Source organism: Mastigoproctus giganteus, chromosome 9, assembly GCF_048544385.1.
Source record: "Mastigoproctus giganteus isolate SK-2022 chromosome 9, ASM4854438v1, whole genome shotgun sequence".
Taxonomy (NCBI): domain Eukaryota; kingdom Metazoa; phylum Arthropoda; class Arachnida; order Uropygi; family Thelyphonidae; genus Mastigoproctus; species Mastigoproctus giganteus.
This window is the reverse complement of record NC_143583.1, coordinates 225,205,527-225,232,663: the sequence shown is the minus strand read 5'-3', so window position 1 is coordinate 225,232,663 and position 27,137 is coordinate 225,205,527. Positions and strand designations below refer to the sequence as shown.

At 37.7% G+C, this 27,137-nt stretch overlaps 1 protein-coding gene across 1 annotated transcript in view; it reads right to left on the bottom strand.

Moving 5' to 3' along the window:
- Window positions 1-24,483, bottom strand: part of LOC150081141 (ubiquitin carboxyl-terminal hydrolase 8-like) — a 581,739-nt gene extending 557,256 nt beyond the window's left edge. The window contains exons 1-2 of the mRNA XM_090381373.1: window positions 24,473-24,483; window positions 11,420-11,535 (exon numbers count right to left, since the gene is read on the bottom strand). Of these exons, the coding sequence (XP_090237499.1) occupies window positions 11,420-11,520 (101 nt within the window). The 5' untranslated portion in view covers window positions 11,521-11,535; window positions 24,473-24,483. The remainder of the gene's footprint in view (window positions 1-11,419; window positions 11,536-24,472) is intronic.
- Window positions 24,484-27,137: the final 2,654 nt, after the last annotated feature.

The window sequence follows — 27,137 nt, the reverse complement described above, 5'->3', positions numbered from 1 at the left end:
AGAGTTTAATAAGCTTCTGTCCTCCACTTCCCAACAGAATTCATGTGTGAATTTTGCACCTACACTGATGAACCAGCTACCTCAGCAGGTTCATAATTTATATATTTTTTAATTTATATGCATGGGATGCATATAAATTATCAGGTGATAATTTAATGCATCCCATGCATTTTTTTTCTCTGCGACGAGTCCCATTAGTTCATTTGACATCCATTTAGGCCTAAACCTTGAACAGTATTCCTCAGTTGGCATGAAAAGCCTAGTAGCTTGCAAGATTAATTCCTTGAATGCTTCCCATTTAGATTTTGCTGTTCATGACATCATCAGTTGGTCCCATCGTATAGAATTTAAATAATGTCTGAGACCACTGTACTCGCCTTTACGAAAGCAAAAACCCTTCCCTTTACCACTGATGGTAGTTACACCTTTAAGTTAAGACCACAGCAGTACACTGTGTTCACTGCCACCTAGTGGTACTTTATCTGCAAAATCTTAATGCATGAATAATCACTTTTGATAATCAGATCAAGAGTATTGCTCCCTCTAGTTGTCTCTCGAACATGCTGCTGTAGAAAACAATCATCCAGTAAATCCACAAAAATTCTGACACAGCATGCATTTGTTAAGGGGAAGTCTTGTCTGGCCAGTTTTATTGGATACTATGATTTGGTCACAAAGGAACTGGATGCAAAAAATAATTTTGATATTATATACTTGGATTTTAGGAAAGCTTGTGATGAGCAGTATGGCATTAAGGGCAAGATACTGCTATGGAAAAAGGGATGGTTCGGTTCAGAGAGTGGTAATCAAGTGGCAAGTCTCTTTGTAGACTAATATTATTAATGGAGTCCCTCAAGGTTTTGTGTTGGGCCTATAGTTATTTTATGAATTTATCAATGATATTGATGAAGGTATATCAGGCTTAATGTCCAAGTTTGTAGACGACACAAAAGTTGGCAGGGTTGTTAATGATAGCAACAGGATCTAGAAAAGTTGAGATGAGCTAAGAAGTGGCAACTGCAATTTAATAATGAGAAATGCAAAGTACTGTGTATGGGTAGTAGTAACCCAAGAATAAAGTACCAACTGTGCGGGTACTACACTCAGGGTAGCAGAGAATGAAAAATACCTGAGGGTAATTGTGCAGCTCGATATGACGTTTTCTGAGAAGTGTGCAGACAGGCTGCAAGAGTAGCTCGTGGGGTCTTGTCAATGATATATAACAATTTTGCTAGCAAGGATAAGGAGGTGATTATCCCCTTGTATAAGATGGTCAGGCCACACCTTGAGTACTGCATACAGGGGTCCAGAGGCCTCATTTTAGGAAAGATGTAGGGCTGCTGGAATGAGTACAGAAAGGGCTACAAGATTAGTATTAGTATTAATATTAGTATTAGCAATGGCCACATTGTGCAAGGAAGCCTATGGCTTATGCTGCACCAGCCATACAAATAAAATAACAAAATAAAAAATAAAATAACAAAAAAATAAAATAAAATAACAAAAAATAAATAAAATAAAATTATAAGAATAAAAGCAAAATAATAATAATAAAAAATACTAAGAGAAAATAGGATAATAGATACTGCTCAAAATCGGATACTGCTGACGAGGCTACTAGAGACGGTCGTGTTCAAAGCCGCTAAATGGAATTTTCTTATTTATTGATTTGAAATTATTGTTTTTCTAAAACTTTTGATTTAAATTTAGTAGTATAACATTATTTTGTGATTTTCTGATTAATTTAGTGTATTTATTCTTTACTCGGTCTTGGAATTGCATAAAAGTATCGGTAAGGGTTTCCACGTGTTTCAACTCCACTACTGTTCGTAATTTTCACGCCTTTGTGATACGATAGTTATATACCGTACTAGATAGCGATGTTGAACTTCGTTAGCAGTTAAACTGTACGTTTAAATAAATACATATAACGACTTAGATTACAAACGTAATATAATTAATTATATTTAACATAATTAATAACATAACATAATTAATTATAATTAATTAATAAATTAATAGAATCATGACTCAGACCAGAGCAGCAAAGCAAAAGGCTCAAGCTAATGGAAGTGCTGTGGCTCAGAACAGAACTGAGGGGGGCAGTTGTCCTCTGACTCACAGCCTTATAAAATGCACTGTTTGCTTGATGTTTGCAGAGCAATCGGGTACGGGACATGATACTGCCATGGGGGATGTCTTTGTGTGTGTGCGCGATGCAAGGAGTGTATCGATATCAGGCAACAACTCGGCGTTCTTGTGGGCCTATATGAGAGCTTGAAGGACAGGATGGATGCCCTCGAAGAAACTAAATTGAGGGGCCCATCAAGCTCTCAGCTGCCCACATCAACGACAGAGCTTGGGCATCGCGTGACACAGAGACAACCCCCAAGGCAGAATGCGCTGGTCCCGAAGGAACTAGTAGTTGTTGGTGACTCTATTGTCAGGGAAACGGGGAACATGCTTTGTAAAAAAGATAGGTGGAACAGGACCAGGGTATGTCTGCCAGGGGCAAAGGTTGATGACGTTGTAGAGCGAATATCATCTTTTAAGGGTACAAAAGGTGATATAGTTGTACACGTTGGCACTAATAATATTAAGAGTAGGAGACCGGCAGAATTACTTAACAAGTACAGGTCACTGTTGAACAAAAGCCGAGAATTAGGGTTGAATTTGAAAGTGTCTACAATTCTGCCCAGACACGATAGGAGGGAGTATATGATGAAAGCCTTGTCGATCAATTCGGCCCTGGAAAGATTGTGCAAGGCTCAAGGGGTAGAATTTTTTTCAGCCTGGACTGTACTTGTTAACAGGAGAGATTGCTTCTACAGGGATGGGATACACTTAAATAGAAAGGGTGCAAGAATATTTGCTGATGCTATCGAGGCAGTGTTAGGTGGGTCGGAAAACTGCTAGCTTGGGGGGAGACAAAGACCAATAGATTGACAGTAGCCACTGCCAGAGGTGAAAGAGATTCTTGCACTGCTTCTATTAGAATGAGCAGAAGCCTGAAAAACAAGATGCATGGTATTTCAGAGACTGCTGGGAGCCATTGCGGTACAAGTAAACACATGGGTTGTGTTAGGGTAGCTAAGAATAGAAACAGGTGCAGGTATACTTGCGTGTACACCAATGCTAGGAGTTTAGTAAATAAATTTGATGAATTTGAGGTATTGCTCAAAACATCAAAGGCAGATATTATTGGGATATCAGAAATGTGGTGTCACACAGATATAAGGGATGCAGAACTGCAATTTGGGGAGTACAACATCTACAGAAAGGATAGACAGGATAGGAAGGGGGGGAGGGGTTATGCTTTTAGTTAAGAAACACATAAAAACCAAGGAAGTGAAGCCAGTCGACATCGCTGGACAGTGCAGTGTTGAGTCAGTTTGGTGTGACATAAGCATTGGGAGATCAAAATTGAGAGTAGGAGTGTGCTATAGGCCTAATGACTCTGATGAGTATAATAAGGAACTGTACAGGGAAATACAGTGGGCCAGTAAATCAGAGAGTCTTATAATGGGAGATTTTAATTTCCCAGATATTGACTGGAATTTGGGGGCTGGTCACTCGCACATTAGCAGGGCTTTTGTGGATTTAATGGATGATTGTTTTCTACATCAGCATGTTCGGGAGGCAACTAGAGGGAGTAATACTCTTGATTTGATTATCAGGAGTGATTCTTCATGCATGAAGAATCTCCAGATAAATGAACCACTAGGTGGCAGTGATCACAATGTGCTGAAGTGGGATTTACTCAAAGAGGTAACTACCATTAGGGGTAAAGGGAAGGGTTATTGCTTCTGTAAAGGCGACTACGATGGACTGAGACAGTATTTAAATTCTATACAGTGGGACCAACTGATGATGTTACCAACAGCAAATTCAAAATGGGAAGCATTCAAAGAACTTATCTTGGAAGCTACTAGGCTTTACATACCAACTAAGAAATATTGTTCAAGGTTTAGGCCAAAATGGATGACAGATGAACTAATGAGGCATATGGCAGAGAAGAAAAATGCATGGGATACTTACAAATTAACACATGACACAGAAGCCTATGATTGATACAAGTTGATATGCAACCAAGTTGCAAAGGAGGTTAAGCAGGCGAAGGCAGATTACGAGAAATCCTTGGCAAGGGATGCAAAGAAAAACAGCAAAGAGTTCTTTACTTATGTAAACTCTAGAAGGAAGGGGATGAATCAGATTGGTCCACTTGATATTGATGGGTCAACTGTTGATGATCCTGCTCAGGTAGCTAACAAACTAAATGAATATTTTGCATCGACATTCACACATGAGGAGTTATTCAGCAAGGGGAATGCCAGAGGTGTATTCAACTCTAGCAGTAAGCTACAGAATCTTGAAATAACTGGGAGTAAAGTGGAGGAGAAACTGTTGAAGATAAACACAAGAAAGGCACCCGGGGTGGATGGGATCTATCCAGTTATATTAAAGGAGGCAGCAAAGGAAGTAAGCAAACCCTTAGCCATAATTATGAGAGCTTCCTTGGACTCAGGGGAGGTACCCATAGACTGGAAATGTGCAAATGTGACCCCAATTCACAAAGGAGGATCAAAGGCTGACACAAGTGATTATAGACCTGTGAGCTTAACTTCTGTTCCAGGAAAATTAATGGAGGCACTGGTTAAAAAAGCACTGCAGGATCATTTAGACAAGACTTCAGTTATAGCTCAGACACAGCATGGTTTTGTTAAGGGGAAGTCTTGCCTGACCAACTTGATTGGATACTATGATGCAGTCACAAAAGAACTGGATGCAGGGAATAACTTTGATATTATATACTTGGATCTTAGAAAGGCTTTTGATACTGTTGCACATGGAAGACTGCTGCACAAATTGGAGCAGTGTGGCATTGGAGGCAAATTGCTGATATGGATAAAGGGGTGGTTGAGGGGGAGAAGACAGAGAGTGGTAATCAATGGACACTGCTCATTGTGGACTATGTTATTAGTGGAGTCCCTCAGGGCTCAGTGTTGGGTCCATTATTGTTTTCTGTATTTATAAATGATATTGATGATGGTATATCAAGCTTAATGTCCAAGTTTGCAGACGATACAAAGGTTGGCAGGGTTGTCAAGGACACTACTGACACTATGCTGCTGCAACAGGATCTGGAAAGGTTGAGCAGATGGGCTGAGAGGTGGCAAATGAAGTTTAACATTGACAAATGTAAAGTACTACACATGGGAAGCAGCAACCCCAGAGCAACGTATCAACTCTGTGGTACTACACTGACAGTGGTAGAGAATGAAAGGGACTTGGGGGTGGTTGTGCAGGCAGATATGAAGTTCTCTGAGCAGTGCAGACGGGCTGCAAGAGTAGCTCATGGAGTATTGTCAATGATATACAGGAATTTTTCCAGCAGGGATAAGGAGGTGATTATTCCATTGTATAAGGCAATGGTCAGGCCACACCTAGAGTACTGTATACGGGTCTGGTGGCCTCATTTCAAGAAGGATGTAGAGCTGCTGGAACGAGTACAGAGAAGGGCAACAAGATTAGTGAATGGAACAATGGGGTGCTCTTACGAAGAAAGGCTTAAGTTTTGCAAATTACAGTGTCTGGAGACTAGGCACCAGCGAGGTGATCTGATAGAGGTGTATAAAGCCTTGAATGGTTTAAGCATGCTCAATGCTGATGGGATTCTTCCTCTAGCTCAGAAAAATCACCTGAGAGGGCATAAATTCAAATTGAGGAAAGACAGATGTAGGATAGACGTGTGGAAATTTGTCTTTAGCCAGCGGGTGGTTGGTTGGTGGAACAGACTTCCATCCCTTGTGGTGGAGCTTGATAGCCTAAATAAGTTTAAGGCTCAGCTGGACAGGTATTTTGAACGAACAGAGGGGTGAAGTGGAAGTGGTTATTTTTTATTTATTTATTTTACTTTATTATTATTATTTTTTTTTTTTGGCTGATGCTGCATAAGCTTGCTTTCTTGCATCAAATGCCTCTACTAATGCTAATGCTAAAAACAAATAGACAACCTATGCATTTCCCTCCTCCCGTAGGTTATCCATCTGACCTTCCCCAAATTTCCCCAAACTGTCATCATCTACCACCTATGTAGGTAATTCAATCTAAACATCTCCCCCGCGTAATTTGAAATTATGACTCTATGTTCTAGAATCATTTATAACCATGAAAATTTAATCCTCATTCATTTTGCTTATGCCACTCAGAGCCTTAAACACGTCAATCAAATCTCCTCTAAGGTACCTAGTTTCCAAGCTCTGCAACCCAAATATTCAGTCTTTCCTCATATGGATGCCCTTTTGGTGAGATCACCAAAAGGCCATCCATATGAGGAAAGACTGAATGGATGATTAGATGAGTTACCCGTCTTTGGACTCTTTCAAGAAGCACAATATCTTTCTTTAGATACCGTCTCCATATCTGAGCACCGTATTCCAAGTGTGGTCTAATAATAACGTCTTGCAGTAGTTTTTGGTTATGATGTCATACTAGTCTACAAATGGATTTTGCTAACTACTGAATTGTAAAAATATACCTATAAAAGTATTTCGAAGATGGCTAAAACTCCAGCTGAGGGAAATCGAGAGAAGTATACAAGAATAAAAGTTTCAAAGCCACAGAAGAAAACTTTCCCATGTCGACAAAAGAATGAGTTCAAAATCATGGAGAATGAAAAAATATGCAGAGTTTAATAACATCTGCTTCTCAAGATTTTGATCAACATCAACCTTCTACATCAACTTCTCATCAAGAAGCTGGGCCGTCAACATCACAAAATTATATTTAAGAACTTCCTGAAAATTTCGATACAGAAGATTTCAGTCCAAATGAATTACCTGAGGATTTTCAATTGATTCCTGAACAGGCTGGACAGAGTATACTGCAACAACCAGCTCTGACTTTGAGGGTCCTGCTAGAACGAAGGCTCGTTGGTGTGCTATGGCTAGAGAAATCAATTTCAAAGCCATACAAATGTACTGATCACAAGAAGAAGAAGTACGAGTGTTTCATTGAATAACAACAGAATGATCTTGGCTAAACGAAATCATTTTCCACTGATACCGGCTTGTGCTATTACTATCCATAAATCTCAGAAAGGTGCTTTTGATTCCATAGTTAATGAATATGAGAAATGTCACAAACAACAACAACTAGCTTATGTTGCCTTATTTCGAGTTACTGATATCAATGAACTTTACATTATTGCTGCAAATGGAGAAAATAAATTTTATCATGGACTGAGAAATGCTACATCCACTCTTGCACTTCAAGCTGAAATGACCAGGTTCTCGAGTAATCCTCTGTTTACCATGCAAGATACTTCATACGAGTTCATCAGTAAATGACAAGATCTTTCCATTCTAATGTTAAATTGTCAAAGTTTACATATCCACAGTGACGATCTCACTGATGCAGTCACCCAACAATCCAATTTACTTCTACTTTCTGAAACTTGGCTAAATAACAAAGAAGTAAGCATACGTAACTTTGATTGTATCATTCAATTCAAATGAGATGATTAACAAGCTGGTGGGATGATGATAAACTGTTAATGAGATGATTAACAGTTTATCGTAAGAGATAAAATCATACTGATATTGTTACTTCTCATATGGAAGTGATTTATCGAAAAACTGTTGGCAAATCCATGAGTGTTAGACCTGTTGGAGACATTTGTGCAGCTGAATGCATTCTTCCTGGTGGTAAAACGATATTATCAGTAGTCATTTACATTTCACCTAACCAAAAGATCGAACACATCATTGAATTCATCCATTTCATTTTACTTCCTTACACAATTGAAGGAGCTGCATTGCTACAACAATTTTTTCACAAGCAATGCAACTGAATACCAATGATACTTAGTGGAGATTTCAACGTTAATTTTGCAGATACTCAACCCAAACCCTTGAGCGATTTCTTAGAAAATAAATTTGGACTAATGTTAAATACTTCTAGATCTGTATCAACTACTAATCATGGAACTATAATTGATGCTGTGTTTCAAAGACATTTACACTCTAGAATCTGAAGTGTATGTATCATATTTTAGCTATCACAAACCCATTGTAAGTAGATTACCTATTGAACATGTATTGCAACCTCAAATTCGTGAAATTGTTGAAAAATAATAAATGCTTTAAAATGTTAAACGTGTTCGGATTCTTTTCATACTAAACGCTTTAACCTCGTCCAAGCCAAGGATGTTTTCACATAAAATAAAACATTTTCCTATGTCACACCAAACTTGCTCAATATTGCACTGGCCATCCATATCCACTGAATGTGCTGCCATTGATTTGATGTGCTTTTTAACTAACAGCATAACTTCCACATCCTGTCCTGTATCTCCCACACATTTTTCTCAAATTATATTTTCCCAAATTTAAATTCTGAATCCCTTATATCTGAACACTACCATGTCTCTGATAACCCTAGAATGTCTGAATTTGATGATTTGATACTTGAATTCACCAAATTTATTTAGTATGTTCCCAGCATTAGTGTACCTGCAAGTATACATGCAACACTCTTTGTAACTCGAATACAGTTTGTATATTTACCTGTTCCACAAGAGTCCCATCAGGTCTTGAAATCCTCAACACCTTGATTTCCGTGCTGCTGCATATTTCGGTAGAAGAAGCAGTGCAAGAATCATTTTCATTCTCTGCCTGCAGCTACTATTAATCTATCAATATATGTATCTCCTCCCCAGGCTAGTAGTTTCACTGTATCAGTAATATTCTTGCTCTTCTATTTAAGCGTATTTTTAAGCGTGCTCTATTTAAGAGTATCCCATCCCTGTAGAGACAGTTTTCCCTGTTAAGGTAGCACAGACCACACAGAAAAATTCTACAGCACAAGCGTTGTACAGCTTTTCCAGGGTTGAATTGCTTGACAAGCATTTGAACATGTACTCCCACCGATCATGTCTGGAAGAACTGTCACTACTTTCAATTTCAATTCTAACTCGCAACTTTTTCTCACCATTACTCTGTACATATTAATTAAGTCTTCAGGTCTCCTACACTTAACATCATTAGTACCAATGTGTACAGCAATACACATTGGTACTAACGATGTTTGCACCCTTAAAAGATGACAGCTGCTCTATGTCATCAACTTTAGCCCATGAAAGACATAACCCAATCCTATTCCAGTTGTTCTTTTTGCACAATATGTTTTTGCACAAAATAATGATGTTCTTTTTTCTTTCTTTTTTTTTTGCCTTGTGCTGTATAAGCTTGCTTTCTTGCATCATTTGGGACTATTAATACTAATACTACTTTAAAAATAAGCAGGGTCATAAAATCAACCCATCACACAATTGTATCTCTATTTGAAATAAAATAGCTAGTTGAAGAAAATTAAATTACACTTTTATTTCTATGAACTATGACTGACCATCGCCAATCTCTGTTTTAAGCTATGGCATTCATAAGATGCTAAACCAAAACCAAAACCAAAATTCAGACATATATATATATAAGTAAACAGTTATCAAAAAAGACCTTTTAGTAATTTTATCTAAAAATAATATTTCACAAAATAAATTTTTTAGTTAGAAAGTACTCTAAAATTTATGTATATTAGAGTTTTCTGGTAGTAATTCTGTGTACAATACGCAGTTGCAAAATGCAGATATGCTGTAATTTGCATATAGACATTTTAAACTTATAAAATGTATGTTTATTTTTCACTTTGATTTTTGTATATTACCTATTATGCTGTCAGCCATGATTTCTTTTATCAATTTTAAAATTACTTCCATGACTCGCACCTCTCCAAAAAAAAATTTTTTTTTTCTTGTAACAAATGCTTAGTCCTATGTCCCTTGACATATGCTAAGACAGCTTCACACCTGTTTAACAGTTGGCTTTTTTTCTTATGTACGTAAATTAGCATTAGCATTGGCACATGATGCAAGAAAGCAAGCTTATATAGCATCAGCCAAAAAAAAAAACCCTTATTTCACCCATCCACTCACTCCAAATGTTTAAGTTCTTGAATCTATTTAAGCTATCAACTTCTACAACGACAGATGGAAGTTTATTCCAGCAACCAACCAACCACCAGCTGGCTAAAGGCAAACTTCCGCACATCTATCCTACAACCGACTTTCCTGAATTTGCATTTATGCCCTCTCAGGCGATTATTCTGCACAAGAGGAAGAATCCCATCCGCATTGAGCATACTCAAACCATTAAAGGCTATATACACTTCAATCAGATCAGCCCACAGGTGCCTAGTCTCCAGACACTGTAATTTGCAAAACTTAAGCCTTTCTTCGTAAGAGCAACCCTTTGTTCCATACTAATCTTGTTGCCTTTCTCTGTACTCGTTCCAACAGCTCTATATACTTCTTAAAATGAGGCCACCAGACCTGTATATAGTACTCAAGGTGTGGCCTGACCATTGTCTTATACAAGGGGATAATCACCTCCTTATCCCTGCTAGAAAAATTCCTGTATATCATTGACAAGACACCATGAGCTACTCTTGCAGACCGTCTGCATTGCTCAGACAACTTCATATCTGCCTGCACAATTACCCCCAGGTCTTTTTAATTCTCTACCACTATAAGTCTGGTATCACAGAGTTGATACGTTACTCTGGGATTACTGCTTCCCATATGTAGTACTTTACATTTGTCAATGTTAAATTTATTTGCCACCTCTCAGTCCATCTGCTCAACTTTTCTAGATTCTGTTGCAGCAATGTACTGTCATTAGTGTCATTAACAACCCTGCCAACCTTCATATCGTCTGCAAACTTGGACATTAAGCCTGATATACTATCATCAGTATATATATAAATACAGAAAACAACAATGGACCCAACACTGAACCCTGAGGGACTCCACTAATAACATTAGTCCATGAAGAGCAGTGTCCATTGATTACCACTCTGTCTTCTCCCACTCAACCATCCCTTTATCCATAGAAGCAATTTGCCTCCGATGCCAAACTGCTCCAATTTGTGCAGCAGTTTTCCATTTGTAACAATATCAAAGGCCTTTCTAAGATTCAAATATATGATATCAAAGTTATTCTTTGCATCCAGTTCCTTTGTGATTATATCATAGTATCCAATCAAATTGATCAGACAAGACTTCCCCTTAACAAACCCATGCTGTATCTGAGCTATAACTGAAGTCTTGTCTCGATGATCCTGCAATGCTTCTTTAACCAGTGCCTCCATTAATTTCCCTGGAACAGAAGTAAAACTAACAGATCTGTAATTACCTGTATCTCCCTTTGTAGATTGGGGTCACATTTGCACATCTCTAGTCCATGGGTTAAAATAAATTAAAATGAATAGTAACAATATATTCATCACACTTTCTTATAAGTAAATTTAAGCCTCATATGATAAATTAAAATATTGCTCAAATAAGAATTCACTAGTAACCTACCGTGCTGGATCAACATTTGGAGGAATATTTTTTTCCACTTTCGAATTGAGCTCACTGATTGACTTAGCTAAATATAATTTCTGGACAATTATACCAGGCATTGCTACGGTACAGTTCTGCAATTTACAAAATCAAACATTTTAAAAATAATCCTAATTCATAATTTTAATATGAATTAGTGTACACATCATTTATGCAAATAGTACAAATAGTTCTCAATTTTAATTTTGTTTCAATTTAATTTATTTTTAACTAGGAATTCCCATTCTGAATTTTCAGAAAAAATATGGGATGCTTTGCATTAACAATTTCCAGAAATAAACTAAAAATTCAAAGGAATACTCATTTTGTTAAATTTTGTGAAATACAGATCACAAATAAAGTACCATTTCTCAAAACATTTTTTCAATTCTTTGTTTCTATATTATTTGTTTAGTGATTAGCACAAATCATAACTGTTATTTAATATCTGCTAAGAGTTTTACTATAATTTTGTTTTAATTAGGAATTACATCTGTTTACTGAACCCTTAGTTACATTTCCAAAACTAGTAGCTGATGTGGTTCAGATGTTTAGAGATATTTCAATGCAGGGAAAGGCGATAAATAAAGACAGAGCTATACATAAAAAAGGTTCTAAGTTAGTTAGCAGTAAAGTTACATCAAGCTTTGATAGACATTTATATTTAACAAAGAAAAAAACACAAATGAGAAATAATTTTATTAAAAAAACAATTTCTGGAGAGTATAATTTATCTCAAAATGAAAGTGCTGTGAGATCAGTTATAAAGAATATTATAATGACACAAATCACCAAAATAATTAAAAAAGAAATTCAATGAAAATTAAAATTCAAAAACATTTTCAAAGCTTCGAAACAGAGCTGTTTTGAAGTGGTGGTACTGAACTGAAAATAAGTAACAATAACCTTCTGTAATGGGGAAGATGTTACAATAATGATGCCAATGTACAAACTTTGGTTTGTCTAAAAAATTCAACTATGTAGTAATAACGAAAATGTACTAACTATTGTCAATAAATATATTTTATAAATGAAATTTTATTTTATTTAATCTTATAACAATAAATAATTTATATATGTGTGCACATTATAATTACTATGGCAGATAATGATGTTTAACATCACATACCATTATATTAGGAGTTATTGGTTAAAATTTTCAGTTAAGTAGAATTTTCAGTTGAAGTTACAGCCTTGAAAAGAAACTATTGGCTACAAAAGTTATGTGGAAATAGCAGACCTCAGATGCACCAGAATGAAGAGGGAAATTTTTAGTTTTAGAAAACAATACTGTAAAATTACAGGGATTTACAACTGTGTTAAGAGCGGTTTAAGTTCCTCCAATGCAGCAGATATCCAGTGGTGATTGCAGGGTGAAAAAATACAAGAAACAAGGACACGTCTAATAATTTATATTAGCCTAATATGAGCCATTTGCAAGTGAATGCCACTTGGGCTTCTTTCCAAGAAGCCCAAGTGGGCCAACTCCTCAATATGAACAATATGAAATTTAAAATTATCAATATGAATAAAAAATACCTGTTCTGTAACAAGGTAAACATCACAAACCAGCTCCTTAGTCATGTCTTCCAGCATTCATGAAATTTGCACAATAATAAGAGAATAATGCATTTTTTTTTTTTTTTGTATATTTTCTGAGGGCTGGTGATTTAGTTTCCAAGGCTTGGTATGGGGCTGCTGTCCAGAGTTTTGAAAACAATGGGTTTGGCACATCAAATGCATCGCTGCCTGTAAATGAAAATCATGCCCCAGACAAGAGCAACGGACTCAAGAGTGCTATGGCTTGGAGGAGAACTTCAGGGGCGATTCTCCTACTAATCATGGCATAGAGACGTGCTGTTTGTGCAATGTTTATGGTGGAACAGGACATGATATAGTGAAGAGAGGATGTCTTTGTGTGCTAGGTGCAGAGAGTGTAAAGAAATTAGGCAATTTAAATTTCTGATGGGCTTTTATGAGAGCTTGAAGAGCAGGGTGGATGTCTTTAAAGGCATTAAAATGGAAATGGCCCATCAAGCTCTCAGCTGCCCAACTCACCAGAGCTCACACTTAAGCATCAGACAACCCAGCAGCAATCACCAGGGCAGAATATGCTGGTCCCACAGGACGTAGCTATTCTTCGTGACTCTATTATTGGGGAAATAGGAAATATATTGTGCAAAAAGAATAGGCGGAATAGAACCAGGATATGTCTGCCAGGGAAAAAAGACGAAAACATAAAGCAGATATCATATTTTAAGGACAGGACAAAACGTGATGTTGTACATGCAAGCACTAAGGACATTAAGGGTACGAGATCTGCTGACTTACTTAACAAGTACTGAGCAATGTTGAGGAAAAGTCACAAGTTAGGGTTGAATTTGAAAGTATTCGAAATTCTGCAAAGGTGTGATAGGAGGGAATATATGATGAGAGCCTTGTCAATCAATTCAGCCTTAGAGACATTCTGCAAGGCTCGTAGGGTACAATTTTTGCAGCATGGTTGGTGCTTGCTGACAGGAGAGACTGCTTCTACAGGGACGGGATATACTTAAATAGAAAAATGGTAAGAATATTTGCTGATGCTATCAAGGAAGCATTAGGTGGGTTGGAAAACTGTTACCATGGGGAATACATGGACTAACAGATTAACAATAACCATAGGCAGAGGTGAAAGTGAATCTTGTACTGTTTTTACTGGAATGTGCAGCAGCCTGGAAAGCAAGGATGAGTATTTCAAAGGCTACTCTAAATCATCATGGTACAAGTAAATACATGGGCTGTGTTAGTGTAACTAAGTGCATGCATACTTGCATGTACACCAATGCTAGAAGCATAGTAAATAAATTTCATGAATTTGAGTACTGGTCAAGTCATCAAATGCAGACATGTGGTGGGGGGATATCAGAAATGCAGATATCATTCAGATATAAGGGATGCAGGATTTGAATATAGGGAGTAGATGGTGTACAGAAGGAACAGATAGGATAGGAGAGGAGTTATGCTCTTAGTAAAGAAGCATATAAAATCTAAGACAGTGCATCCAGTTGACATGGGTGGCCAGTGCAATGTTGAGTCAGTTTGGTGTGACACTGGCACTGGGAAAGCAAATATGAGAGTAGGAGTGTGTGACAGTCCTAATGATTCTAACGAGAACAACAAACAGTGACAGGCCTAATGATTCTGATGAGTACAGAGAAATATATATATTGGATCGGTAAATCAAAAGGTCTTACGATGGGGGATTTTACCTTTTCAGATATTAACTGAAACTTGTGGTTGGTTGCTCACACACTACAAGCCTTTTGTGGATTTACTGGATGACTGTTTCTACAACAGCATATTAGAGAGGCATTAGGAGAGAGTAATACTCTTGATCTGATTTTTCAGCTGTGATTATTCACACGTTAAGAATCTGCAGATAAAAGAAAAACTAGGTGGTAGTGGTCACACAGTACTGATTTGGGATTTACTTAAAGATGTAACTAAGATCAAGGGTAAAGGGAAGAGTTTCTGTTTTCATAAAGGTGACTACAGAGGTCTCAGACAGTTTTTAAATTCTATGCAGTGGAAGCAACTGATGATGTTCTCATCAGCAAATTCTAAATGGGAAGCATTCAAGGAAATAATCATAGAAGCTATTAGCTGCTTTTCATGCCAACTACAAAATACTGTTCAAGTCTTGGGCATCAGAACCTAATGGATGTCAGATAAACTAATGAGACTCATTCCACAGAATAAAGATGCATGGGATGCACATAAATTACACTGATTGGCATCAATTTCCTTCCTGAAATAATTTCAACAGATTCTCATAGGAAATAAATTCAAAAACTCAGATATGTGTTTAAAAAGTGCTCATCCCTCTCAATTTTAAAATATCATAGGCTAATGACCTACAATATTTGAAAACCAAGACCTGTGGTTAAAGCTTCATTTCCGACATTCCCATTTAGACTTTTTTCATGAAATCTTGAGAGCAGTCTCCGATGAACACCCTGAAAGCTTTCACCAAGATATTTCTCAAATGGAAAAATGATACCAGGGAAAATGGAGTCCAAATACGTCAGCAGACTACTGTTGGAATCTTGTATGGGAGACACTAATAGACGAATATAAAGGGCAAAGAACAACAAATTAAGAATTTTGTTATTACATAAGCAATTTTGTAAACAGAATAAGGTTAATAGACCCATTCATTGCACCATATGGATAATAATAATAATAATAAGGATATGTGGCATATACAACAAGTATCGCCATCCCAATCATTGTGACAACCACCAGTATGGTGCCAAAGACAGTACATAGCAGCCTAGCAGCAATAGATCTCCCAGAGAATACCTACAAAGAACTCCAGAGAGTAGCAATCCTGAACACCCGTAGGATAGTCAGAGATTTCCTCGACCAACAGTAACACCAGACATTACAACCACCTGTGTACTTGGTAGCAGTAACCGTCACGGAATGGAATCAATTCCGTGATGGGTACTTTATGCATTATTTTGTTATTAGATAAGCATAAGCATAGGCTGATGCTGTCGAGGCAGTGTTAGGTGGGTCGGAAAACTGCTAGTTTGGGGGGATACAAGGACTAAAAGATTAACAGTAGCCACTGGCAGAGGTGAAAGTGATTCTTGCACTGCTTCTATTGAAATGAGCAGCAGCCTGGAAAACAAGATACAGGATATTTCAGAGACTGCTGGGAGTCATCGCGGAACAAGTAAACACATGGGTTGTGTTAGGGCAGCTAAGAATAAGAACAGGTGCATGTATACTTGCATGTACAACAATGCTAGGAGGTTGGTATTTTTGTAAATAAATTTGATGAATTTGAGGTATTGCTCAAACCATCATAGGGAGATATTGTTGGGATATCAGAGACGTGGTGTCACACAGATATAAGGAATGCAGAACTGGAATTTGGGGAATACAATGTGTATAGAAGGGATAGAAAGGACAGGAGAGGAGGTGGGGGTTATGCTATTAGTTAAGAAACACATAAAATCCAAGGAAGTGAAGCCAGACGACATTGATGGACAGGGCAGTGTTGAGTCAGTTTGGTGTGACATAAGCATAGGGAAATCAAAACTGAGAGTAGGGGTGTGCTATAGGCCTAATGACTCTGATGAGTACAATAAGATACTGTACAAGGAAATAGAGTGGGCCAGTAAATCAGAGTCTTATAATGGGGGATTTTAATTTCCCAGATATTGACTGGAATTAGTGGGTTGGTCACTCACACACTAGCAAGGCTTTTGTGGATTTATTGCATGATTGTTTTCTACATCAGCATGTTCGGGAGGCAACTAGAGGGAGCAATACTCTTGATCTGATTATCAGTAGTGATTCTTCATGCATTAAGAATCTACAGATACAGGAACCACTAAGTGGCAGTGATCACAGTGTGCTGAAGTGGGATTTTCTCAAAGAGGTAACTATCATCAGAGGTAAAGGGAAGGGTTTTTGCTTTCGTAAAGGCGACTATGTTGGTCTGAGACAGTATTTAAATTCTCTACAGTGGGACCAACTGATGATGTTACCAACAGCAAATTCAAAATGGGAAGCATTCAAAGAACTAATCTTGGAAGCTACCAGGTTTTACATACCAACTAAGAAATATTGTTCAAGGTTCAGGCCTAAATGGATGTCATATGAACTAATGAGACATATGGCAGAGAAGAAAAATGCATGGTATACATACAAATTAATAGGTGACATGGAGCCTATGATAGATATAAGTTGGTCTGTAACCAAGTCACAAAGGAGATTAGGCAGGCAAAGGCAGATTATGAGAAATCCTTGGCAAAGGATGCAAAGAAAAACAGCAAAGAGTTCTTTACCTATTTAAACTCAAGAAGGAAGGGGATAAATCAGATTGGTCCACTGGATATTGATTGTTCAACAGTTGAGGATCCAGCTCAGGTGGCTAACAAACTAAACGAGTATTTTGCATCTACATTCCCACATGAGGAGTTATTCAGGAAGGGTGAACGTCGTAGGTGAATTAAACATTGGCAGTGAGCTAGATGATTTTGTAATAACTGCGAGGAAAGTGGAGGAGAAATTGTTGAGGATAAACGCAACGAAGGTACCTGGGGTGGATGGGATCTATCCAGTTATATTAAACGAGTTATATTATGAGAGCTTCTTTGGACTCAGGGGAGGTACCCATACACTGGAGATGTGCAAATGTAACCCCAATTCACAAAGGAGGATCAAAGGCTGACACAAGTAATTACAGACCTGTTAGTTTAACTTCTGTTCAAGGAAAATTAATGGAGGCACTTGTTAAAGAAGCACTGCAGGATCATCTAGACAAGAATTCAGTTATAGCTCAGACACAGCATTGTTTTGTTAAGGGAAGGTCTTGCCTGAACAATTTGATTGGATACTATGATGTAGTCACAAAAGAACTGGATGCAGGGAATAACTTTGATATTATATATTTGGATCGTGGAAGACTGCTGCACAAATTGGAGCTGTGTGGCATTGGAGGCAAATTGCTGCTATGGATAAAGGGATGGTTGAGTGGCAGAAGACAGAGAGTGGTAATTAATGGACACTGCTCAACGTGGACTAATGTTTTTAGTGGAGTTCCTCGGGGTTCAGTGTTGGGTCCGTTGTTGTTTTCTGTATTTATAAATGATATTGATGATGGTATCAAGCTTAATGTCCAAGTTTGCATACGATACAAAGGTTGGCACGGTTGTTAAGGACACTACTGATGCTATGCTGCTGTAACAGGATCTGGAAGGGTTGAGCAGATGGGTTGAGAGGTGGCAAATGAAGTTTAACAATGACATGTAAAGTACTACATATTGTAAACAGTAACCCCAGAGCAATGTATCAACTCTAAGGTACTACACTGACAGTGGTAGAGAATGAAAAGAACCTGGGGGAATTGTGCAGGGAGATATGAAGTTCTCTGAGCAGTGCAAATGAGCTGCAAGAGTAGCTCATGGTGTCTTGTCAATGATATACAGGAATTTGTCTAGAAGGGATAGGGAGGTGATTATTCCCTTGTATAAGGAAATGGTCAGGCCACACCTTGAGTACTGTTTTGTTTTTTTTTTTTTTTTAGGAGCATTAGCAACTAAGGCCATATTGCTCCGGGATATGCGGTGGTCATTCCCTGACCTTTCCACATCCTCCGTATTTGGTGGTGACGGGCTCGAACCCCGGTCTAATCAAGAAGCGTGTGCTACGCACTGCTGCTCCTTCCCACCTGGCTACGGAGGCGCCTCTTGAGTACTGTATACAGGTCTGGAGGCCTCATTTCAAGAAGGATGAAGAGCTGCTGGAACGAGTGCAGAGAAGGGCAACAAGATTAGTAAATGGAACAAAGGGTTGCTCTTACGAAGAAAGGCTTAAGTTTTGCAAATTACAGTCTGGAGACTAAGCACCGGCGAAATGATCTGATAGAGGTGTATAAGGCCTTGAATGGTTTGGGCATGCTCAATGTCGATGGGATTCTTCCTCATGCTCAGAATAATCACCTGAGAAGGCATAAATTCAAATTGAGGACAGATGTGCGGAAATTTGCCTTTAGCCACCGGGTAGTTGGTTGGTGGAAAAGACTTCCATCACTTGTTGTAGTTGATAGCCCAAACAAATTTAAGGCTCAGCTGGACAGGTATTTCGAACGAATGGAGGGGGGTGAAATGGGAGTGGTGGTTTTTTTTTTTTTTTTTGGCTGATGCTGAATAAGCTTGCTTTCTTACATCATATGCCTCTACTAATGCTAATGTGGCACCACGTCTCTGATATCCCAACAATATCTGCCTTTTGATGTTTTGAGCAATATCTCAAATTCATAAAATTTATTTACCAAACTCCTAGCATTGGTGTACACTCAAGTATATATGCACCTGTTCTCTTTCTTAGCTACCCTAACACAACCCATGTGTTTACTTGTACCGCAATGACTCCCAGCAGTCTCTGAAATATCCTGCATCTTGTTTTTCAGGCTTCTGCTCATTCAAATAGAAGCAGTGCAAGAATCCCTTTCGCCTCTGCCAGTGGCTACTGTTAATCTATTAGTCCTTGTATCCCCCAAGCTAACAGTTTTCCGACCCACCTAACACTGCCTCGATAGCATCAGCAAATATTCTTGAACCCTTTCTATTTAAGTGTATCCCATCCCTGTAGAAACAGTCCATTCTGTTAAAAAGTACAGACCAAGCTGAAAAAAATTCTACCCCTCGAGCCTTCCACAATCTTTCCAGGGCCAAACTGATCGACAAGGCTCTCATCATATACTCCCTCCTATCGTGTCTGGGCAGAATTGCAGACACTTTCAAATTCAACCCTAATTCATGGGTTTTTTTCAACATTGAACTGTACTTGTTAAGTAATTCTGCCAGTCTCCTACTCTTAATATCATTAGTACCAATGGGTACAACTATATCACCTTTTGTGCCCTTAAAAGATGATATCCGCCCTACAACTTCATCAACCTTTGCCCCTGGCAGACATACCCTGGTCTTGTTCCACCTATCCTTTTTACAAAGCATGTTCCCTGTTTCCCTGACAATAGAGTCACCAACAACTACTAGTTCCTGTGGGACCAGCGCATTCTGCCTTGGGGATTGCCGCTGTGTTGCGTGATGACCAAGTGCAAGCTCTGGCATTGATGTGGGCAGCTGAGAGCTTGATGGGCCCCTCACTTTAGATTCTTTGAGGGCATCCACCCTGTCCTTCAAGCTCTCATATAGGCCCAAGAGGTAGCCATAGACATAGTTTTCACAGTTTTCATAGAGGTAGTCATAATTCAGTATATAAAACTATTCATTTTGCAAGGCATTCAATTCCAGTTCGTATAGGGCTTTGTACTGCTAAGTAGCAGTACAAAAAATTAATTTTTAAGGTGATTCAATTATGATATGAATTCTGAAATAATATTATTATTATTAGTAGTAGTAATAGTCATATGGTGCAAGGAAGCCTGAGGCTTATGCTGCACCAGGGAAAAAAAAAAAATTCCCAAGTTACCCTGAGAGAGAGAGAGAGAGAGTCAAAAGTAGAAGGGAATCACCAAGAAAATGAAGAATGACATATACCTTATATTAAAAACATATTGGATAATTGAAATACCAATACTGGACATGGGAACTGAACCCACCTTTATTTCTTAGGTATAGCACCCACAAGCAACAACATGATTTCACATTTTAGCTTAGTACTAGTGGTGATTGCTCTATGGAGAGTAGGAATCAAAGCTACTGTATTATCTCACTTTATTATGGAACCAAGAAGTCTCCCCAAATTCAGACTGATAAAATTAAAATTTTGTCTCTGATAATGTGACTGCACTAAAGTATGCTACTGGCTCACCTGAGCTGCTGAGTATAGAATACATGTACAGTATGAATTACTGTTAATACTCAGGTTATATGTATAACTTTCAAAAATCTAGAATGTGTTATGTTTCTACTTCAAATTATGAAGTAAAATAATAATTATTAAATCATTATCAAAAACCTTGTAGTTTTAACAAAATGCTACAAGCCTTTACAATTTTAGATAATAACAATTGTTTCATGTTTTTTTCTTTTTTTATGAATTAAAAATTCAGTTATTCTGAAGCTTTTCTTTAACTCTATAACCTCATTCAGTGCTCTTGACCATAATATACATATAGATATATACGGTGTACGATAAGTCACTCCCCATTTTTAAATTAATGCGACTCTTTATGTTTTAACACCGATTATAACAAAACCACTGTTAAATTATTCATAATTTACTGAAATTTTTGACACTACCTTTTAAAATTCCATGAGCTTGAGAATTTTCAGCACAGTCCCTTAACAAGTAATTAGTCACACAGGCGTGATTTCACACTGACAATATTTCAGCAATTTGTGAGTCAGCTAATCCATTCACATAGCTGAAACTGCTAATAGCTGTTTATTGAAAATTTTTCTTTAAATTCTCCAAGAAAGTTCCAGATATGCCTGTTAATTTTCACACAATTAGAAAAAATTCATTATATGCATGTGTTGACTTTTTTTTTTTTTTTTTTTTTTTTATGAAAACCCCAAACACGAGAGGTATTAGAACCTATAGTACTTAGTACTGTGCTTGGGTTGGAGGTTGAGAAGACGAAAGAAGATATTTGTTGACATTAGACTTGAACTTCTGTAGACTGTAATTTTCAGGAAATATGTACGAAGGAAGGTTGTTCCAGAAAAAGGCAGCTGAATGAATAAACGAGGAAGATGAAAAGTTGGTTCTGTGAGTTTGAAGTTAGACAGTAAATGGATGTTGGCTGATGGCAGCACATATTCTGACTGTTTTGAAAGAGAGAGCGGGAATTATAGAAGCCAATTCAGAAGAACAGTGCCCATGGAAGTATCTGTAGAAAAGGCATGCAGCAGAAACAGTACATCTATGAGACAGAGAGTGGAGAGACTCTGTTAGAGAGGAGTTATGGACTGATATCGTGTTGAGTTATTGACAGCACACTCTCTTTACTGCTACACACTTTCCTCCAATCGGTAATGCTCTCTGGTTTGTGATACTGATGCATCATCTGCAATCAAGCTGTTTACACACATACATCACATTTCATGCAGTGAGCACTCCTGTTACTGATATGCTCTTATCCAAAGTGTACACTGAAGGGTGTGGTTTTTAAATTTGCATTTGCTCATCAACTGGTCTAATGTGAGTTTTAGTTTTCAAAAATTAATTTTAAAAAAAAAATTTTTTAATATTTTTCACAAATGTGTTCAGAAAATATCAAAAATATAAGTGATATAAAAAAAAATTAACAACGTTGGAATATATTTTCTGGATTATATTTTTGAATGCACAGATGAATTTCAAGTTTTCCCACAACTAGTTAAATAAACACAAGTTTGCTACTGTCAATGGCAAAAGTTAACTGGAATGTCTGTGAGCACACTGATGTTTACTTTCACTGCTTCCAATTCATCCAAACTGCATGGTCTTATAATGGTAAACCTCTTCCTTAACACCCCCCCTATCATACAAAAAAATTACAAGGCATTAGATTCAGGCTGCAGGCAAGCCATTCATGCACACATCTGCCAATGCATCACCCTGGTAAATCGTTATGCAGCCACATATGGATATCATTTACAAAATGAAGGGATGCTTATCCTGTACAATACTGAGTTTCAATGTTGTCCCAGTGTGAAATAACTGGCCACACACACGATCTTACAACATTTAAATAAATAAATTTTCTGTTTATACTCCGGGATGACCAAACGGTCAGAGGAGTTCACAAGATAGACAGAATACAAGAAACAACAGCACCATATTCAGTAGTCATGGGCTTGAACCCCGATCACTCAAGGCACGTGTACTTATGCACCTGCGCGCCTGACCACTAGGCTACGGCGGCCTATTTTTTTTTTTTTTTTTTATAAACAAAACAGCACTTTATATGTTTATTTATTTACAGCTTTTATAGGCCCCTTTTTTCTTTTTTATACCTTTGTCAGATTTTTCATGTTTTCTCTTTGTACTTTGTTCACAATGCTCTATTTCATTTTCAGATTTCACATTTTCTATTTTTATATCTACAGGTATCATTTGAAATATACAGGTATATTTCAAGGTATCATTTGGCATTTATCTTGCACAATCAAAGGTCCAGTGAGTGTGGATGATGTCATACACTAGACTGTTATATTTAGATTACCCTGTGCTTTTTTTAACACACGTGGCCTGATTTTCTGTTGCCCAATAATGGCATTGTGTCAATTAACAAAACTGCCAAAGTGAAATACAACCTCGTCACTTCAAACAATACTATCAAACGGCTCTGGCCATTTTTCAATCCACCCCAACCTGATTTCTGCAAATCCTAATCTTCTGTTGCAGTCCTCAGAAAACAACTGCTGCACATGATATGGCGTCCACAGTTCGAAAAACAGTTCTTTCCTAAGCATGATCACAAATGCATAATGAGAGTATCCACTTTCAGCTCCTTCACCCACTGATTTCTAACATCTCTTGCTATGTTGTCTGAAATCCACAAGGTTGAGGGCCTTCACGTTCTCTTCCTATTGGTAACACTGCAGGTTGTCATTAACTCCTGGTGGAAATATTTTATTGTTTTTGTGTCCAGTGTCACATTGATTCCATGTTCAGCCCTCCACCACCTTTGAACTGTTATAATGGATCCCCTACACCTCATAGTGGGCTGTGATTTTGCCCCCTTGCACACTCCAAACTGGAGGCATGGTTCAAGTGTAAAAGAAATTAACATTAACTTTCTGAACTTCAACAAACAATGATTGTCAGTCTCATCAAAATCAGTTAAAATATAAGGTAGTTACAATAATTTAAAAATTAGTTGTCACAATATATGTAGGTAGGAGTGGTTCCAAGATTTTCTAAGCTGAGGAGACTAAAGAAGAATCATTTAGTTTTGATTATCATGTAGCAGAATTTTTTTTAAAAAAATCCACATTACTTTGATCATAAGGGAGGATTGGCTATAAAGCCTTCAACCTGCTACCGTAACTGCGTTTGTATACACAACACAAACCAAAAAATAGTGGGTGTATACATCTAGGTTTCCCAGAACGAGGGTAACAATTACTAACACTAAAAGGACAAAGCTTAAAAACGTCAAATAGACGAGTTCTATGAACCTGGTCGGTCAAAATTGCAAATTGCTTTTGTTGAAAGTGTGAAGAACTAGACAAATAAACGAATAATTAGCGACATACACACAACACAGTTTCCTTTACGTTCACTCAATGTATCATCAACCCTTTCATCACTGATGCAGGGTAGCCTTGCTTCCTTCTGTCTATTAATTAAAGATTTTAGAAATATTGCTATCTCACATTTTATTTTAGTAGCGGTGAGTCCAACTGGGCCAATCTTTTCCCCATAATGACAACTTTATTAATCTGCACGACATGTTAAAATAACATGGTAATTTGTGGTATGCAATTTTGTACACATAACTTGCTAAATAATTTGACGTTATAAAAGTGAGACTGCATGTTGTCATCGTGACAAAAATATAACCATTTGACTTACCAAATAAATTCTAAATACTTTTATACATTTAAAAATGTTTATAAACACATCACTGCATGTCAAAGTTACGTTACGATACGATCCTTACTCATACGCCCTCTATAAGAAGGAGATTAATGCATATCAAATTACGAAAGTCCATTCGGCCTCGTAATCATCATACAGGACGTATGCACGGGTGGACAGAAGGGACATGTGCCGCTCCTTAACCATAATTTTTTTTAACGCCTCCTGCTTTCCAAAAAACCCACTGGTCACAATGCCTCCCCGTGCTTACGATGACAACTGGACATAGTCGCCATGTCTCCCGCTACGATGATACCTGGATACCCCACTGGTCATCATCATAGAGGGGTTAGATCATTATTATTATCATAATTAGCCATAGGGTGCAAGGAAGCCTGAGGGGTTTGGTAGCACCAGCCAAAAAAAAAAAAAAAAAAAAAATTCTGATTTAGCATGAGAGAGAGTCAGAAGTGGAAGCGAATCACCAAGGAAGAAAAGAATAATAATATCCAACTCAGAATCCTGGGTGTGCCAAGCCCATACTCACCAGATGTGAGACCCTTCTCTCTCGCGGTCCGAAGTCGAAGAAAACTTTGGACCGCGAGACTGGTCAAAACAGAATGAAAGAATTTTCTAGAGATGCTTTAACATTTTTGATAAACAGTCTACCTGAAAGAATTACGTACATAGTTTTGCCTCATAAATAAAGAAAGATTTAGAATAAAAAATTAGACAACCAAACACAGTTAATGGAACCTTCCGAAAATTCCCAAAATATACATTTCATAGTTTAGATAGATTCGATTATTTTTCTAAATGATGAAAATACGCAGCAGCATCAGGCGACTGGAGCGTTTAGTATCATGCTGTCATTTGTTTCAAACAAAGAAGACAACTGCATATTGATGGGTCAGCTTGTGAAACTTAGGTTTCCCAGAACGAGGGTAACAATTACTAACACTAAAAGGACAAAGCTTAAAAACGTCAAATAGACGAGTTCTATGAACCTGGTCCGTCAAAATTGCAAATTGCTTTTGTTGAAAGTGTGAAGAACTAGACAAATAAAGGAATAATTAGCAACAATTTCGAGATGACATTACACTAGGAATGAGTTCAAATTATATTAATTCATCTTGGGTATATCCATTATTGAGAAACACCGCAATACAAGATATGTTATTAATTGGAAATATTGGATTTTTTAACGAAAGGCCGATCATCATCCACTATAGAGAATGCCATGTCTATAAATTGAACGTGTCCACTGACCAGATTGCTTGTTTCACTGGATGAAAATAAAACAGTTTTTGCACGATACAAAAAGTACAAAAACTTGAGATCCTCGACTCAATTGAATCGCGCAAATACGAAGTGAATATATTTCAGGCTTCTGCTCATTCTATTAGAATGAGCAGAAGCCTGAAAAACAAGATGCATGGTATTTCAGAGACTGCTGGGAGCCATTGCGGTACAAATAAACACATGGGTTGTGTTAGGGTAGCTAAGAATAGAAACAGGTGCAGGTATACTTGCGTGTACACCAATGCTAGGAGTTTAGTAAATAAATTTGATGAATTTGAGGTATTGCTCAAAACATCAAAGGCAGATATTGTTGGGATATCAGAGACGTGGTGTCACACAGATATAAGGGATGCAGAACTGCAATTTGGGGAGTACAACGTCTACAGAAAGGATAGACAGGATAGGAAGGCGGGAGGGGTTATGCTATTAGTTAAGAAACACATAAAAACCAAGGAAGTGAAGCCAGTCGACATCGCTGGACAGTGCAGTGTTGAGTCAGTTTGGTGTGACATAAGCATTGGGAGATCAAAATTGAGAGTAGGAGTGTGCTATAGGCCTAATGACTCTGATGAGTATAATAAGGAACTGTACAGGGAAATAGAGTGGGCCAGTAAATCAGAGAGTCTTATAATGGGAGATTTTAATTTCCCAGATATTGACTGGAATTTGGGGGCTGGTAACTCACACACTAGCAGGGCTTTTGTGGATTTATTGGATGATTGTTTTCTACATCAGCATGTTCAGGAGGCAACTAGAGGGAGTAATACTCTTGATTTGATTATTAGCAGTGATTCTTCATGCATTAAGAATCTGCAGATAAATGAACCACTAGGTGGCAGTGATCACAGTGTGCTGAAGTGGGATTTACTGAAAGAGGTAACTACCATTAGGGGTAAAGCGAAGGGTTATTGCTTCCGTAAAGGCGACTACGATGGACTGAGACAGTATTTAAATTCTATACAGTGGGACCAACTGATGATGTTACCAACAGCAAATTCAAAATGGGAAGCATTCAAAGAACGTATCTTGGAAGCTACTAGGCTTTACATACCAACTAAGAAATATTGTTCAAGGTTTAGGCCAAAATGGATGTCAGATGAACTAATGAGGCATATGGCAGAGAAGAAAAATGCATGGGATACTTACAAATTAACACATGACACAGAAGCCTACGATAGATACAAGTTGATATGCAACCAAGTTACAAAGGAGGTTAGGCAGGCGAAGGCAGATTACGAGAAATCCTTGGCAAGGGATGCAAAGAAAAACAGCAAAGAGTTCCTTACTTATGTAAACTCTAGAAGGAAGGGGATGAATCAGATTGGTCCACTTGATATTGATGGGTCAACTGTTGATG